The 19,547-nt window shown below is 35.6% G+C and overlaps 1 protein-coding gene across 1 annotated transcript in view; it reads left to right on the top strand.

Annotated features, from left to right (window-relative positions):
• LOC138712960 (gamma-glutamyl hydrolase-like) overlaps nt 1-12,504 on the top strand; it is a 28,986-nt gene extending 16,482 nt beyond the window's left edge. The window contains exons 5-7 of the mRNA XM_069844644.1: nt 4,904-5,010; nt 7,230-7,458; nt 12,241-12,504. Of these exons, the coding sequence (XP_069700745.1) occupies nt 4,904-5,010; nt 7,230-7,458; nt 12,241-12,362 (458 nt within the window). The 3' untranslated portion in view covers nt 12,363-12,504. The remainder of the gene's footprint in view (nt 1-4,903; nt 5,011-7,229; nt 7,459-12,240) is intronic.
• Nucleotides 12,505-19,547: the final 7,043 nt, after the last annotated feature.

The raw sequence follows: 19,547 nt of genomic DNA, 5'->3' as shown, positions 1-19,547 counted from the left end.
CATTAACTCATCAAGCTGACTAGTGCTAATTGATGAGTAGCCCCTCCCTTTAGTTCAGCTCGTAAAATTATGCTTACTAACAGCTGCACCACGGGAAGGTAGGGATAGGACATTGGGTATTTGTCCAGGTTGGTTCCCTTCAATGGGAAGGATTAATGGCTCTCCCCCCTGTATTCGACAGATACCCTTTTGCAGCCGCAATGTAGAAAGGTAATTTTCTGCCTACAAAAACATATTCACTGAGAAGCATAGGAACCTCACAGAAACCAATTTAGAAATGTTGTTAGTTGTAAACTGTGCAAAAAAATGAAGTGAATTTGGAACAAAAATGAAAATGCATATTTTAATGTATTTCTCACTTGATCGTGCATGTTGCATAGTTTGATAGTGCATGAATGCATGCATATTTTGGGATTTTAAAGTGCATGAAATTCTCGTCTCTACTCATAAGCAACACCAATAAGGCATCACTCATGAGGGAACTAGGCCAGGAGATAATGGGGTAGGGTGGCCTGTTCCTTTCCCCTTCCAATGCATACATCGCCGATTGGCTACATATTCCACTAATCAGACTTCATATGCATTAGATAATACATCGGGTATTATTAAGAGTGTAGCCAAGAAGGTTTGTTACGTGGAAAAGTGTGATGTGAGTGTGGTACATAGTTCTTGTAACGAGAAAAATATTCAATAGAACTGAAATGGACAAAGAACAAAATAGCCAATTGTGTCTATATTGCTTTAAAGTAGTCTAGTATGGAGGAATTTGAATCTTTTTGTAAAATTTTCTCATTTTTTTTTTTTAGTGCAGTAAACCATAGCCAGTAGTCCATTCAAGAATTTTATTTCAGCTATGATAATTTGATGTTCATCTTGTTTCCTAATACTCCATGGCTCACTTCCATAAGTGAATAGGCCTTCTATTCTACCTGTAATTTTATATGTTTCTAATCTTGCATCTATTTGTACTTTGTTTGGCCTGAAGATGTGATTAATCAGTCTGAGAGTTCAATTAAATTTTTTGTTTAATATCTTGTTCTCTGCACGCATTGTATTTTTCACCTGACATAATTAGGAACATTAAATCCAGACGTTTGAGATGGGCAGGGCATGTAGCACATATGGGCGAATCCAAAAATGCATATGCTATAGAGTGTTAGTTGGGAGGCCGGAGGGAAAAAGACATTTGGGGAGGCCGAGATGTAGATGGGAAGATAATATTAAAATGGATTTGAGGGAGGTGGGATATGATGGTAGAGACTGGATTAATCTTGCACAGGATAGGGACCAATGGCGGGCTTATGTGAGGGCGGCAATGAACCACCGAGTTTCTTAAAAGCCAGTGAGTAAGTAAGTAATATCTTGTTCTAAATGGGAGCGGTTATATCCCAGGCAATTAAAAGAATTTACCTGTTCCATAAATTTGATTAACATACACCTTCCTGTGGATTTTTTTCATGAGATGTCATGACTTTTGTTTTCTCAGTTTCCCTAATATTTCCATGTGTTTTGTTGTCAATAAATAAATTATTTAAAAAAAAAAAAAACGAAAAATTCGTACACTTTCCAGCAAAATCAGAAAACCTGAGATTTTGTATAAAATCCCTTCATTTACGTGAGACAAAAAAAAAGAATAATGCACAACATATTTAAGCTATTACAATTCACGACCTCTCACTGAACCCTGCTGCAAGTTCATAATTAGCCGCACACAATTCTGTAGAAGTAATGTAATGTAATATGTTTATTGTCATTAACCTCTATATAGCTAACAGACAGTGTTAAATAAACAAACTTAACTTACATACTACATAACATAACGCTACATATTTATAATCTTCATATTTAAAAATTAATTGATTAACTAGTGAACTTACTCGTGTTAATTATGTGAGATATGTCCGTCTTATAGCTGTTTCAGTGCTTCACGCACCATCCTCAGAGCCTACTAGATCATGGCATCATCTCGGGGTGTGTTTTAGTGTGTTTGTATATTTCGTATTGTTCTAGTGTGTTGAGTTTTTGATTCTTGGGTTGTATGTGTAGGATTTCCATGTCCGTATTTATGTTATTGTATGTATGGTTAGCATTGGTTATGTGATCGGCGTATGTAGAAGTATTGTCCTCTGGTTATTGCTTTAATGTGTTCTTTGTAGCATGTTTGGAATGATCTGCTTGTCTGTCCTATGTAGAACTTATCGCAATTATTACATGTGAGTTTGTATACACCTATGTGGTCGTATTTATTTGTTTGTTTTTTTTGTGTTGAGATGTCTTTGTAGTGTGTTTTCTGTTCTGTATGTTATATTGTATTTCTGCTTTCTGAATGAAGATGCGATCTTATGTGTGCTTTTGTTTTCATATGTTAGTGTAATGTATTTCTTGTGTTCTTGTGTTTGTGTTGTTTTTTGTGTGTTTTTGTGTTTGTTAAGTTTTTGTTTTGTCTTTCTTATGATGTTGTCTATTATGTTTGGATTCTATCCGTTTTCTTGTGCTATGTATTTGATTGTGTTCACTTCTTCATTGTAGTGTTGTTGGCTCATGGGTATGTTGAGTAATCTGTGTACCATTGTCCTGAATGCAGCATGTTTGTAGGCTCTGAGGATGGTGCGTGAAGCACTGAAACAGCTGTAAGCCGGAAAAATCTCACATAATTAACACGAGTAAGTCCACTAGTTAATCAATTAATTATATTCAAGTGTTAAAAGTAGTGTACGCAAGATTCAAAATGGATTTAAAAATTCGTCAGGAGAGAATGCATTTATAACTAACCATTTATACAATCTTGTTTTAAAACATTTAAAATTCAAGTTTTCAACATCATAAAAAACATATTGTATTATAATAAAAACTCATTATTAAGGCTGGTTCACAATAAACCGGAAACGAGAATCGGAACGAAAACGAAAACGGTAAAATTGTTAAAATGTGTACATTTAAATGTGAGCATTCACAATTAACGAAAAGCTTGCCGGAGCCCGGGATCGGGAACGGAGAGTTGGCCAAGTTTCAACTTTGGCGTTCACGTTTCCGATCACAGCCCACTAGATTCATTCTATTGCCATCTAAAAGCTATTTTGTCGTCGTATATTTTGTAGAAAGAAGACCGTGACATAACCTATGCATTATTTGTTCTGTGCTGTGCATCATGGAGCAAGTTTTATTTGATGAGATTCTAATATTGAGTGTTGAGGAAAATCCTCACGTTTACGATAAGCCTCGTATAAAGATGAGAAAATGAAGGAGAATACGTGGCTTTCAATAGCTGCATCTTTGAACACCAATCGTAAGTGAATCATATTTTATTACTGTATTGGTTGTATTACACACTACATATTCATGCTTCAATTCAATAACTGCTGTTGTGTTCATTTTTGTTCTATTACAAATGTTTCTTGTCTAATTATTTTACGTTATGGTAGACTTAAAATAGGCTGTGATAATAAAGATGCATGCACATATTTATAGTACCGGTACCGTACCTAATGAAATGTTTCAGTTGAAATTTCGAAGTTGGTTAACCTGTTTATGTTGGCTGCCTTGTACTCATGAGAGAATGCCATTGGTCAATTATACACAAATAACATCAGAATGGGTAATATCGACTTTACATATCGTTATTGACATGCATATCGATGCATAGTCGTCTACGTTCTCGGTTTATTGTGAATAAAAAATTTTCATATTCACGACCTCTGCTTCTCGTTTTCATTCTGGTTCTCGTTCCTGGTTTATTGTGAACCAGCCTTTAGCCTATATATGATTTTTTTTTTCAAATCTAAAAACTCATCAATTGAATATAAACGATTTAAAACTAACCATTTATGAACTTTTTATTTAAATGCAACAGTATTTAATAATTTTAAGTTAACAGGCACCTCGTACCTCTCAGCACCAACAAGTTAACTTCACACTCTCTTCTCACTTACTATACATTATACACAGTGCTGTCATGGAGGCCATACATCATATGGGAACCTACAATTTTTGTAATGAATCGTATGGAGAAAAGAAAATTTTCCCTGTGTGAAGCCATACGGCATATGGGTGCCTAAGTTTTGTATGCGGAGAACTGTACATGTACAGATCTTAGTTCATCTCTTGCTGTTCCTAATGTATTTTGTTTGATGTTCATAAACAAAAATTGTCCACTTCTGTAGCACCGAAATTCAGAAATATGTAAAATAATGGTTAAGAAGTGCTGCAAATACACACTCTAAGATTCATCGAGACAAGTGTGCATCTACAGTGGTTCTACATGGTGTATTCTTTAAATAAAACTTGTTGTACAATTAAAATGTAAAGCAAAACAATTTCTTTACTTCTTTAATATTAAAAAAATCATTAAATGACAGTTGGAGAGATAGAGAGAGGAGAGTAAAATATATTTCAACGGAGAAAACAGGGGGTGGGGCGTATGACCAAGAAAAAAATTACCATGACAGCACTGGTTATACAGTAGGTTAAGAAACTGAATCACATGCACCTCATAGAGAACTGAGGAAGAGTCTTATATACCTAAATACTGGACCTGTGTCAACTTCCATCAATTTTCATCTTTACTCAGTCACTTTGTGTTTTTTCCCTGTTATTTAAGAGAACTATTTGAAGGAAACTTTATTATGGCATGTGATGATGGTATGTCAATAATTACCTAGATAATATTTAAAAATTGGTGTACCGGTACAACGAAAAGTTTTAGAAATGTAGAAATAGTCCAAAGCCTAGGCTTTGAAAAATGAAGAACTACACTTCGAAACTAGTCAACCAGGTAATTTCCTCATATTAACACAGCGAAGAGTTATAAAGTTAATCAGTGATTAATATTTCATTTAAGCCATTTAATGAATAACAAGATCTATCATGCTTGGAAAGTAAAATTCAATGTATTACTGTGTTACAGACTATTCAAAGAGTAAATTGTTTGGAGCAGCTCCTGACAACATCAGAAACATTTTGTCCACGCAGAAAGTGACAGTTAATTTTCATCACTACTGTGTAACGGAAAAGGTGCTTTTTCACTTACTTTGTTATAAATTTACGTTAATTTTATAATATTTCGATAGCTCTGTTTGTTGGTAGTCTGTTTGCATGATAAGATGTAAAATTACTGTAATCTGGGTCTAATAGTTTGGCAAATTAGGCTACAAGATTTTTTTTATGCCCGTTCAAGAAATTGATTATGGTATTGTGTTTGAATATAAAAACGGGCATATTCATAAACAATTCATTCATTCATAGTGTTCTGCCAAATGGCAGGTCTTTCACTGCAAACCCAGCATTCTCCAGTCTTTCCTATTTTCTGCCTTCCTCTTTGTCTCTGCATATGTATGTGTATGTATTTATTAACACTACAATTGGGGGTATACACCCGGTGGCAGCATATATAATATACAACAATATCATTATACAATAATACCATTTTACAAGAATTATTCAATAATTACAGCAATAAAAGAAAAATAAAAAAAAATGAAATAAAATAAGATAAACCTAAATTTATTTCGCTCTGTACGTACCCAGGTCACAACCCATTGTCCCGTAGCAGGTAGAAAACAGGTCTTAACTCTACCGAGATCCGACTGCGATATATCTTCCATATATCTTAATGTCGTCTATCATCTGGTATCTTTTTATGCCCTGAACTTTTCTTCCATTTACATTCCTTCCAGTGCATCCTTCAGTAGGTAGTTTTTTCTTAACCAGTGACCCAGCCAATTCATTTTTCTCTTCCTGGTCAGTTTCAGCATCATTCCTTCTTCACCCACTCTTTCCAACACAGCTTCATTTCTTATTCTGTCTGTCCATTTCACACGCTCCATTCTTTTCCATATCCACATTTCAAATGCTTTTAGTCGCTTCTTTTCACTTTGTCGTAATGTCCATGTTTCTTCCCCATACAATGCTACACTCCACTCAAAGCACTTCAGTATTCTCTTCCTTAGTTCTTTCTCCAGAAGTCCGCAGAAGATGCTCCTTTTTCTATTGTCCATTGCTATCCTCCTTTTGTCTTCCTGGCAGCAGCTCATGTTACTGCTTATAGTACACCCCAAGTATTTGAAGCTCTCCACTTGCTCTACTGGTCTACTGCCTCATTTAGAATTCGTAAATTTACCTTCTTTATTTTTCTTCCTATGACTATGTTTGCATTTATCTTTAACGCACACTGCTCACAGCTGTCATTTAGCTCAAGTAGCATATTCCTCAGTATCATATCTTTTTCTGCTAACAACGCCATATCATCAGCAAATAACAATAAATAAATATATATATATATATATATATATATATATATATATATATATATATATATATACACATACAACCAAGTTCCTATTTGAAATTTTTCATATATTCTTGAGATTTTACAGAGATCAATAATGAGTGTTAAATTATTAAATTCTTCTAAATTAACGGTATTTAGCAATATAGACTACATAAATTAGCAACATATTTAATCAAAACATTTCAAAGTTTCACATCACGAGCAGGGATAAGTTTAGGTTTATCTTTCTTCTGCAAATTGAACTGACATACTGCTGCCATGTCTTTTTATCAACAATAGTGATTAGCAGTGCAAGTATACTAAAAACAGAACACACTCTGACCTGTGTTACCATACCATGATGTGTCTCAAGAATGTTTATGAAAGTGAGTCATTATAGCTTCAGTATCAAAGAGTTGCCTTCGATAGCCTCTAGAGTGGGATGATAATTAATTAGATCCCAGATATGTTGTCCTTCAAGTTATTCTGACTTACAGTTTTCTGGAGCTGTCATAAATATACTGTACATCGGTTATCATCGCCATGAATCACGTATCGATTGGAGATGGCGATTTCTTGGAGCTGTGATTTTGGAACTATAATCACAGTCGAAACTAGTGACAAACCTATCACAGTGACAAAATCACAGATCTTCAAATCACACCCATCACCACTTTTAAATAAGACTATGGTTATTTGACTATCAGTATATACTGCAGCCATTCTCTCTGTGATGCTATTTTCCGGATTTTCTTCCAGTGTCTGAAGAGCTTGTAGAATTGTGATTTGTTCCGCTTGATTATTGGAACAATATTGTTTAGTTTAATTTTCAGTTTGTGAAGTAAAACTGTTACTTTGAAAACTACTTTTTCAATGCTGCATCTTACAATTTATGTAAGAGTAATTTTAAAATATTGTAAAATACTGAGTTACACTTAACATTTACATTATGTTATCCTTGCAGAATCTAACATCATTCGGCCTGCTCAGAGAATGGCATATTCTCTCAAACAACAGAGACTCAAACAATCTTTTGTTTATATCTACCATTGAACATCGCACATACCCATTTTATGGGGTCATGTTTCACCCAGAGAAGAATGCTTATGAATGGAAGGTCAATAAAAATCATCCCCATTTTGCAGAAGCTATTTCCGCAGCACAGTATTTTGCAGAATTTTTTATCAACGAAGGTGAATATATACAAATAAATATACACCTACAAACATACCTTAAAGGCAGAACAAACAGCTTCTTGAATTGAATATTTGTTTTCATATCACAAACATGCAACTGAACACACTACTATGTAGACCTATGCTACGTTATTAAGGGGTTAGGTACAGCTTACAGCAGTAAAATTTTTGAAAATATTTAACTTTTTTTTTCCTCCATTACTGTATCTTGTACAATAATGAAAATTGGTATGTGTAAAACTCTGTCCTTCTGCTATATTAAAAAAAATATTTTTACGACTTAAAACATTTTTTTTTCAAAATTCAAAATGGTGGCAGTTTACTGTGCAGTGATGAAGCATTTCTCTCATAACTCATAAAGTTATTAAGTTTTTTATGTTCTCTCTCTTTTATTTCATTGCTGAAACCTCATGTTTACAATATCATGCTCTTTCAACTACATTCCTTAATAAATAATATTTTTTTTCATTTTGTGTTGGAAGAAAATATTGACATTTGACCACTTTTTAAAATGAATTTATTTTTTATCAGACAACCTATCAAAGATAAAGAAGTGATCTTGTATCATATTGTAGATATGACATGCATAAATACACACAAAAAATTTCATGGATAGTTTTTGAGTTATGTGGGAAACGCTTCATCACTGCAAAATGAACTGAATTTTGAAAAAAAAAAAATTGTAAATAATTTTTTTTAATCGTAAAATTTTTTTTTTTTTCATATAGCAGAATGACAGTGTTTTACATATATACTAGTTTTCATTATTGTACAAGATACAGTAATGGAGAAAAAAAATGTTAAATATTTTCAAAATTTTACTGCTGTAAGCTGTACCTAACCCCTTAAAGATCTGTGTGTTTTCCGAACATTACATTATTTTATTTAATGTTAAGACAATGGTAAAGTTTACTGCATTCATACAGTACCTTCTGTGTGTGCGTTTTTGTGTATGTGATCAAGCTCTCTATGTTCATACCTTCTACCTATGTGTGTATGCGAGTGCGTGCACTTGCAAGTAAACATGAGTGCATGCGATCTTCGCTCTTTGACTAGAAATTTTATTCTAATGTTACTATGACTTGGTCACATATGTGACGGCTTCTCTACAAAGCTACTGGGGTTTGATGCTGGACAGATTATACAAAATGTATCGTGACAGAGCATCTGTAGGGCAGGTTTTCTCCTTGTATATACTACTGCTTCATTTCTTCCCATATTTCTTCTTATCATCATCTTACCATCTCTAGCTAAAAAAGCATTAAATGATGAATTATTATAATTACAAGTTATAGTTTGAATAAAGCATCAAAATATCTGTCATCAAGCTTAAAACTTTGAGAAATAGTTGAACTTCCTATCTTTTTATTGCTACGAGGGGTGTTCCGAAAGTAAGTTTTGTAATTTTTTTTTAATGTGAAGATGGTACAGCAGGTGAAACAAACAATAACTATAAGAAACTACACATGTTGCTGGTTCAACGACGGAATATTCCATCAGTGGAGGGGGAATGACGCATGCACAGATCGCCGAGAAAGAGAGCATAGCAGTTGAACGGAGTGCCCAAGTTTATTCGAGTAAAAATCACGATGGCAGACAGACGTGTTCTGACAACATGGTCGCCAATGGAAGTGCGTGCTGTTATCCGGTATGAATGGGCACGTGAGAGTAGTGTGTCCGTCATCCATGAAAGCCTACAGACCGTGCATGGTAAAGAGGTCATGTCTCGTCAAATGGTTGGTCGCTGGTGTTGCATATTCAGTGAAGGAAGGCAGAGTGTGGAGAATGAAGGTCGAAGTGGGCGTCCCTCCACATCCACAAATGAAAACAACATTGCTAAAGTATAGGACATGGTGTTAGTGGACAGGCGCATAACGGTATCAGAGGTGGCGTCCACATTGCATATTGGTCATGCTCAGGCCCTTCACATGCTCCATGATGGTTGCCAAGAAACCTGACCCTGGATCACAAGAGTGCAAGAATGGGAATCAGCCTCGATCACACGATGCAGTACGTGCGAGAGGGAAATGAGTTCCTGTTCAGAGTCGTCACAGGCGATGAGACATGGATGCACCACTTTACCCCAGAAACCAATGCCGCCTCAATGACGCGGAAGCATCCCACTTCACCAGTGAAGAAAAAATTCAAAGTGACATCATCCTCCGCAGGAAATGTTATGACCACAGTGTTCTGGGACGCAAAAGGTGTCATTCTCCTGGATTTCCTTATTGAAGGGACCATCAATGCCGCACGCTACTGCAACACCCTCACCAAACTCAGGTCCGCCATTCGACGAAAGAAACTGGGGCTCGCCACCGACATTGAGACATTTGTCGTAGCGCGCAATCAGTTTGAAGAAACAATTCTCGTACTCGTAAAACTTGGTACCCTGCAATGCAAGGAATTGTCGCACAGCCTGCTCCACCTCATCATTGTTTTGGAAGTGACGTCCCGAAAGTGCGGCTTTCAATGCAGGGAACAGGTGAAAGTCCGATAGGGCAAGATTGGGGCTGTAGGCCGGGTGATCAAATGTCTCCCATCCGAAGTGACGAATTTGATCTTGTGTGAGCCTTGCTGTGTGTGGTCTTGCGTTGTTGTCCAAGAGCACAACTCAAGAGCCCCGGTCTCTTTCGTCGAATGGCGGACCTGAGTTTGGTGAGGGTGTTGCAGTAGCGTGCGGCATTGATGGTCCCTTCATGAAGGAAATCCAGGAGAATGACACCTTTTGCGTCCCAGAACACTGTGGTCATAACCTTTCCTGTGGAGGATGATGTTACTTTGAATTTTTTCTTCACTGGTGAAGTTGAATGCTTCCACGTCATTGAGGCGGCCTCGGTTTCTGGGGTAAAGTGGTGCACCAATGTCTCATTGCCTGTGACAAATCTGAACAGGAATTCATTTCCCTCTCGCGCGTACCGCATCGTGTGAGCGAGGCTGATTCCCATTCTTGCACTCTTGTGATCCGGGGTCAGGTTTCTCGGCAACCATCTTGCAGAGACTTTTCGGTAACCCAACACATCACGGAGCATGTGATGGGCCTGAGCACGACCAATATGCAATGTGGATGCCACCTCTAATATCGTTATGCGCCTGTCCACTAACACCATGTCCTATACTCTAGCAATGCTGTTATCATTTGTGGATGTGGAGGGACGCCCCTTCGACCTTCATTCTCCACACTCTGCCTTCCTTCACTGAACATGCAACACCAGCAACCAACCATTGGACGAGACCTGACCTCTTCACCATACACGGTCTGTAGGCTTTCATGGATGACGGACACACTACTCCCACGTGCCCATTCATACCGGATAACAGCACGCACTTCCATTGGCGACCATGTTGTCAGAACACGTCTGTCTGTCATCGTGATTTTTACTCGAATAAACTTGGGCACGCCGTTCAACTGCTATGCTCTCTTTCTCGGCAATCTGTGCATGCGTCATTCCCCCTCCACTGACGGAATATTCTGTTGTTAAACCAGCAACATGTGTAGTTTCTTGTAGTTATTGTTTGTTTCACCTGCTGTACCATCTTCACATTAAAAAAAAAAAAAATACGAAACTTACTTTCGGAACACCCCTCGTATGTCGCTATGTTTGTAGTTTAGTCAATTGTCCAAAGGTAGGTGGCATGAGACAACTAAGCCGAAGATAATAAGGTAGGATGGCCAGTTTCTTTCCTTCTCCATTTCATAGGCCTACATTGCTGACTAGTAACAAATTTTACTAATCAGACTTAAGATTTGCCTACAGTAAATAAAAACGATTATTTTCCATGAACAAAGAGTATAATGAAGTTTTGTGTAAATAAAGAGAAGTATTTTCTCTGGACCAAAAGGGTAGGAGGCGAAGATAGTGACAAGATTAGATTGGGTTAGTCCCTTCATTAACAATGCTGCAACTTGTGTTGTTATATTATTTATAATAAAATATTCTATTGTATTTATACTTTATAAACATTGTTAAAATTTATTTCTGCAGTATTTAGGCTTCATGTAATGGTACTTGCTCAGTGGCACTTAAAGTGTTTGAATAAAATAGTTGCACGTACGGTAATATTAAAATATCAGTACCTACTGAAATGCTTGTGTTTAATCAGTAACACTTATGTGTTTTATTAAAGGTGAATGGATACTTACCTAATATATTTTAATTAACGATGTCTTTTCATATTTTGATTGTCTTAGGAATTAATTTAAAGCCAATCGCAGTATCCAAAACGATTGCCAGATATAATGTTCATGACTATGATGTCCATACGACAGAATATCAATGAAATTAAGTCCATACCCAAAATGTCCATGGTCTTAATGTCTAGTCTCAAAAAATGTCCATGTTATAATGTTCATTCTCAAAAAATCCTTATAAAATGTGCGGAATATTCCATATACTTACGGTATTTATGCATTAGCTTAAAGCTGTAGTTACGATTTGTTGTGATGGATGTTTGACGACAGTTTCCGTGAAATTTGGCTAAAAGTTTTAAACTGTGAGTAAAATGGCAAAACGGCCAGAAATTATACTGTCCCAAAAGAGTACATCCTTTCTTTCTTATAGTGGTTTTTGTTACCACCATAACTTTAATAAGTACAGATCTAAATATGTAAATATGTTATCTTGTTTTTTTCTTAAGTGTAGTGTAGATCGTGCTGACCTTATGTCTGTTTAGTGTCCAATTGAAAAACCCAAAAAAGGAATGCCAAGACTTTCCAAGAGTCATAACACCAAGAAGTTAGTTCTTCTACATAAATAATTAAGTTTACATTTTCTGTTGCAGCACGCAAGAATGAGCACAAGTTTCCTTCTGTGCCTCAAGAATCAGTATCACTTATCTACAATTATCCGGTAACATACACTGGCAATCGCTGGGTGTTTGAACAGTGCTATTTCTTCAATTAGTCACATCTCGATGACATTATGTTGAATTCTATTACAATTTGTAAGTTAAATACGTATTCTCAGTTATGTTTTCTGTTAACTTTATCAAGGATTCAAAGTGATTAAACTTAACTTTACGAATGAATATTAATATTAAACTGAACTTTACGAATGAATATTAATATTAAACTGAACTTTACGAATGAATATTAATAAAACAGCTGATCTGATCATGCTCTGCAATCTTACTTTCAATCGTAATATTAAATCATTAGAAAGCCTTTGCTTTCAACTACAGTATTATTCATCATTACACTATAAAGACAGCACAAAGATCATACATATTAAAGTCCTCTCCAACTATGTTACTGGTACATAGGATGTGATGTATGACACACATAAACAAACTTGGTCGAATTTACAGTCTGATAACTAACATTCAGAAATTAAATCAGTAGGTCACATAATAATAAAAGGAAATATATTTTATTGAAACAACAAAAATCAACATACAAATTAACAATATTTACATTTTACAGGATGTCTGAACTAGTATTTACAATAGAAACACTGCATTTAATCAGAATTGGGTTGTTGGTGAGCCATTACTGTGAGTTGAAATATGATAATAGGAATAAATTGAAGGGTTCAGAGCCATAGTGGGCCAAGCACCATTTATTAAAAATGGAGAAAGCAAGGGTTAAAGTTAAGTGAATACCATAGTTTAATGAAGATTGATATATCATTTAGTTTTAATGTATATACTTTATATTAATTGCTATATGTTTCCATTGAATTATGGTAATAACTTCATTTTAATCCTTGTTTTCTACAGTTCTAGTAAATGGCACTTGGCCCACTATGGTTCTGAACCCTTCAATTATAGAATACTGTGTAAGAGGAAGGAATTATATGAGAAAGATCTCATCCATCGAAATGGAGTTAGAAATGATCCCAGGATTCCCTTGCTGAACCGCAATTCCGAAGGAAATTGATACATCTAGGATCGCCGGTGCAGGACAGTAGACATTTGCCAATTTAGGTCAGTAGATCTTTAGTGTCTCTACACCATGAACTAAAGGTCTCTATTGCAAAAGCAACGAAGATGTAGTTTGATGTAAAATGTTCATATTTACGTCGTTTAAAATGATAAGTGGATTCAGCAGCAGATCCAGCACAATTGAGTGAAGATTTTAAATGGGAAAGGGCTAATGTGTTTATACATGTAAAATCCCAGATGAGTGATTTACCAAGGAATTAATGTGAAGCCGTCAGGTCATTTACCATTCAACCAACTAATATCAGATGGTTCAAGAAGAGTTGGAATGTCACAAGAGGTTAAAGATCTACTGATGATGTTATTAATAGCAGAATGTCTAGGAATACGACCTTTACTTCTGGCATAGCTTAAGGCATGATGTCCAAAAGAATCCACGATCCCTCCACATATACACTGGTGTACATGGCAAATTTTGCAGCCCAGATGCAATGCAATAGCGATTTGGAAAGATTTACTGTCCGTCAAGGTACCAACACAGGAAGAAGGCATGGCATGGAGCCAAGATCCAGATTCCTTCTCTTGGAGAGCTTGAATATGAGCGATGTCTTTGTCAGATGTGAAAGAGGAAGTAAGGAAATCAAGTATTTGACCTACAATAATCTCATCCCAGGCTTTTTGAATAGCTGGATTCTAGGTAGGAGCAAAGTTACCAGTTTCTTGGGACCACTTATTTAAAGCTTCATGAACATGGCAAATGTTGACAGCATCACTGTAATTAGGGAAAATAAATTTGATAAAGTCAACAACGCCAAAGACTGAAGATAAAAAAAAAAACTAGTATACCTACAAATATCAGTAAGTCTATGAATTTCAAAGTCTCCTAATTTAATTGTGAGAGAAGCTCAGGGTGCGAATTAATGAATTAATGAGGGAGATTTCCCCTCTGTTGGAAAGTTATCCCTCTCTAATAAATTCATATTAATATCCATGCCAGGGATAACTTCTATCCCCCCCCTCACAAAATATAATTGTTTCAATACAAGTATACTATGTACTTTATAAAGTATAAAGTAAGCAAAGAAAATAATATTCGGAATATGTATGATAAGAACTTTCTTGTGTTAAATTTTAACGTACCTTGTTAACATGTTTCGACCTATTTTCGGTCATCTTCAGAACTGGTCGTTGTTGGTCTTGGCACCTCTTGTTTCCTGTGTGGGTGCGTTCGGAGTGTAGAGTCAAAGAGTGTATGTGTTTTGAAATTGAGTTGTGTGTTGAGAATATCGTTGGGGTGTGTTTTCGTGTGTCTATATATTTCATATTGTTCTAGTGTGTTTAGTTTCTGGATTTTTGGTTGGATGTGCAGTATTTCCATGTCTGTGTTGATGTCTTTGTAGGTGTGGTTGGCATTTGTGATGTGTTCTGCATATGTGGAGGTGTTTTGTAATTTTGTTATGGCTGTGATGTGTTCTTCGTAACGTGTTTGAAATGATCTGCCTGTCTGTCCTATGTAGAAGTGGTTGCAGGTGCTACATTTGAGTTTGTATATGCCTGTGTGGTTATATTTGTTTGTTTGTGTTGTTTGTGTGTTGAGATGTTTTTGTAGAATGTTATTTGTTCTGTATTTGATGTTGTAGTTTAATTTCTTGAATGAGGTTGCAATTTTATGTGTGTTTTTGTTTTCGTATGTTAGTGTGATGTATTTTTGTGTTCTTGTGTTTGTGTTGTATTCTTCTGTTTTTTGTGGTTTTGTTTTGTCTTACGTATTATGTTGTCTATTATGTTGGGGTTGTATCCGTTTTCTTTTGCTATGTATTTGATTGTGTTTAGTTCTTCATTGTAATCTTGTTGGTTCATTGGTATGTTGAGTAATGTGTGTACCATTGTTCGGAATGCAGCTTGTTTGTGTTGTGTGGGGTGGTTGGATGTGTTATGTAACTGTGTTGTTGTTGTGGGTTTTCTGTATACTTTGAATGTGTGTTTGTTGTCTACTTTTGTTATTGTGATGTCTAGAAAATTTATGGATTAACATAGGCTATATCATGACTAAACGACATTTCATACAAGTTGAGAGGATGCAAAGGCATTTCTTTCCCCTTCTACTTGCCCTGAGTTTGTCGGCGACAGAGCCAGTAGCTCTTACCTCTTATACCTGCACCCCCAGGTAGTACACACAAGAAAAAAAAAATTAAATAAAGTACCTAAGTGAATATAAAATAAATACAGCCACACAGATGTTTGAGAATTACATATTTAAATATATTTTAGTGCCGTTCTTGCAATATTTTCAACTAATAATAAATTAAATTAAGAAATGTTAGTTTGTATTATGAAGTCAGGGGGGAGTGATACAGTGCAGATTGTCCCTTTGTGTATGCTTAGAGTAGCAACTATCGGTGAAGAAAACATTTATCTTCTGCACTCAGTAGCTTTTTAACGTGCCAGTTGATATAAATACCAATAAAAATTAATTAAAACGCTTAGTTTAGACTTTCGAAATAAAGATTACTGGTAAAAATTTTCAATAATAAAATTTCTGATTATGTTGAAAGTCAATAACTCGAACGTTTGTGAGATAGACAGTAGCATCTTCCCCTTCACTGATGGTAGAGAGTGTGAGTAGAGGGGAAACGCCTATCAACCAAACTGAAATGGGGATTGACTACCAGATGTTAGTAAGAGATTACAGTTAAAATTATACATTTCATGTTTGTTCAAGTGATTAATTATTTAATTGTTATCTTTCTTAGCGGTTGAGAAGCTTCTGTCATTCCAATCTGTTCTCAAGAAAGCTGGAAGTTAGAATTTATAAAACAATAAATATTACTGGTTGTTCTATATGTTTGTGAAACTTGGACTCTCACTTTGTGAGAGGAACAGAGGTTAAGAGTGTTTGAGAATAATGTGCTTAGGAAAATATCTGGGGCTAAGAGGGATGAAAGCCACCGGCATGGCTCAGTCGGTTAAGATGCCTGCATGCCAGTCTGAAGTTGCGCTCTGGCGCAGGTTCGATCCCCACTTCAGCTGATTACCTGGTTGCGTTTTTTCCAAGGTTTTCCCAACCGTAAGGTGAATGCCAGGTAATCTATGGCGAATCCTAGACCTCATCTCGCTAGATATCATCTCGCTATCACCAATCTTATCGATGCTAAATAACCCCATAGTTGATACAGAGTCATTAAATAACCAACTAAAAAAAAAAAAAAAAGGAGGGATGAAGTTACAGGAGAATTGAGAAAGTTACACAATGCAGAACTGCACGCATTGTATTCTTCACCTGACATAATTAGGAACATTAAATCCAGACATTTGAGATGGGCAGGGCATGTAGCATGTATGGGTGGGTCTAGAAATGCATATAGAATGAATGTTAGTTGGAAGGTCAGAGGCCGAGATGTAGATGGGAGGATAATATTAAAATGGATTTGAGGGAGGTGGGATATGATGATAGAGACTGGATTAATCTTGCTCAGGATAGGGACCAATGGCGGGCTTATGTGAGGGCTGCAATGAACCTCCAAGTTTCTTAAAAGCCATAAGTAAGTAACTTAGTTAGTTAGTTAGTTAGTTAGTTAGTTTTTTTTCAGAAAAATGATTTATTTACATTTTGCTGTGATATATATGTAAAGTAAAATCTCGACAATGTTTTCTTAGAACTAAATTTTTGTTTCAGTCGTTTCAAGTATGAATTTTTAATTACATATTATATAGATGAAATTTGTTTTTGTATCTTGGGCTATGTATTTAAGAAATAAAATACAATTTAACTTGATATGTTCATAGGTTACTTGCCTTTCCCCGCATTGAAATTACCAATCTAACCAATTCTACCAGGTATTAAACAGTTTAAAACAAAGGTTTTCGAATTTTACTAAATATACACAACCGGTTTTAAACATCGGCACAACTCTAATAATAAATAAACCAGTGAAATAAAAAAGAGGGTAAAATCCAATAATCATTCGCTGTTTTTCCAGACCAATAGGGGATCGATGACATACGACATCATGCATGATGGCAATACTTCAAAATATGAATTTAATCTGAGGTTATTGCCCCCGACACTCTCGCTACCACAGCTTTTCTTTCTCCTATTGTACACCATTTCACTGCTCTCTCTCTCCTCACATATTTTCCTCTACTTCTCTCTTCTTGCTCTACTTACTTCATTATACTAACTACTTTATATTAAATTGGAATACCTAACTTACCATTAAATATGTCAGGATTTGATCCTAGGACCTTTCGTTTAGTGAACCACTATCATAGCCATTACACTATGAATTTGTTGACGAACAAACCCTTAAAAATTATACATACGCACAATTAATATCAAATACTTCCAAAGGTACTAAACATTACTTTATTACTATGTAATAGAACTGAATTCATTAGTTTGCTAGTTAATATGGCAAATAGATCACGAATTAACTTAATATTGTACAAGAAACTAATATGATAAATATCCGAATGATGGCATACTACATTTATTCACCAGGCCAGCGTTTCTCAAACTATGTTCCGCAGACCACCTGTGGTCCTCGAGGTTTGCCCTTGTGGTCCTTCTAAAAAGGTAGAAGAAAAAATAAAATTCAAACGAATTGTGTATCACTCATAGCTGAAAATCTCAGAGTTTGGAAATGACACATGGCAATCGCCTTTCATTTTTTCTCCCAGTACTGACATTTTATGAAATTTATTACCCTATTCGTCTACCGACTTCCCACTCTACTCTCAACAACAAAAGAGAGATTTAAAGTATTATGAATGTGGTGTTTCTCGCCATCTTTTACCTGCACATCTGGCACCTGTAACTCGGCCAGGGACCACCCGAATTCGTAACAATAGACTGAACCTTTTCATGTATTTATGACTTTCTTAATAGCTTTGCCGACACCAGTCTGCACAATGAAATGGGCACCTACTGTACGTCGTACGCCAATAATACAACTCTGAGGTCACAATTTAAAACTTATTTTTCAAGTAAATATGACGAATTTTCATGATTTCGTGATCACTTTCATTGCGATATTGAAACTAACAAACTTTCATTGAGTGAAAGAGAACAGTTAATTGAACTCTTGAATGAGACCGGACTTAAAATTAAATTCCAAGCGGAAGGTATGGTTAATTTCTGGACCTCATCACAAATGAAAAGAGAATATATTGAACTGTACAATGGTGCTTTAGAGATTATAATTCAGTTTGCTTCTACGTATCTGTGTGAGAAAGGGTTTTCATCACTAACTCTAATAAAAACAAAGTAGGCTACCGAAATCGACTCGATGTAAGTGACGATCTTCGACTTAAGCTTACCAGCATACGTCCAAATATAGAACAACTGTGCAGGAATCGGCAGGCTCATCCATCTCATTAATGTGAGTACCAACATTTATTTATTTATTTTTTTTTTTTAGTTAATAACTTAAAAGTTATCCAAATTCTAATAGCCTTGAAATATTAAAGAAACAAAAATGAATTTTCTTCTATTAACATTTGCTTAATTAGTTAATACTAATATAAAATTAATTTATTTTAATTAATTCTATTTGAAATATAATATAAAATATAAATGTAATTAAGACAAAGACTTTTTTGCGAAAGTATTACAAATAAAAGTGTATTGTTCTGTACTGTACCTCATGACACAACTTACACACTCGGCACTCACTTCAGCACAAAACTGAAAACTGCTTTCTACAATATTTTGTTGCTCGGGATCTGGTAGTCCGAGAATATTCTCGCGATTGTTGCATACCGTACATATGAGTAAATTGGCGGCCTCATTATATTGAATTATTACTAGATTTCTGTTAATCATTCAATTACACCTTGCGAACTAATTCATATGTACTTTGCGCAGAATCTAGTCCCGAGAATAACAGAGCCATAAACCCGGGAGCAAGTAGTGGCACTCTGTCAACTAGTTTTCTGCAGTTTTGGTGGCGTTTCGTCTCGTCCATTCGGTATCAATCCAAAAACTATTCCTTGGTATTTAACAATACAGCAACCATGTCAGATTACAGGACAGCAATAGAAACAAAGAGACGTGAATGAACCACGGACAAAATATTGGTATATCAAAGAAATTTCTGAAATGATTAAATAATTAACCCATCTTAATAAACCCAATGTTACTGTAGTTCATTTCTGCACATGGTGAAGGTTATTATATAACTAGAGGTCTAGAGGGCGGAATACTTTCT

The sequence above is a fragment of the Periplaneta americana genome, chromosome 14 (assembly GCF_040183065.1).
Source record: "Periplaneta americana isolate PAMFEO1 chromosome 14, P.americana_PAMFEO1_priV1, whole genome shotgun sequence".
Classification (NCBI taxonomy): Eukaryota; Metazoa; Arthropoda; class Insecta; order Blattodea; family Blattidae; genus Periplaneta; species Periplaneta americana.
This window is presented reverse-complemented; position numbering and strand designations above follow the sequence as displayed.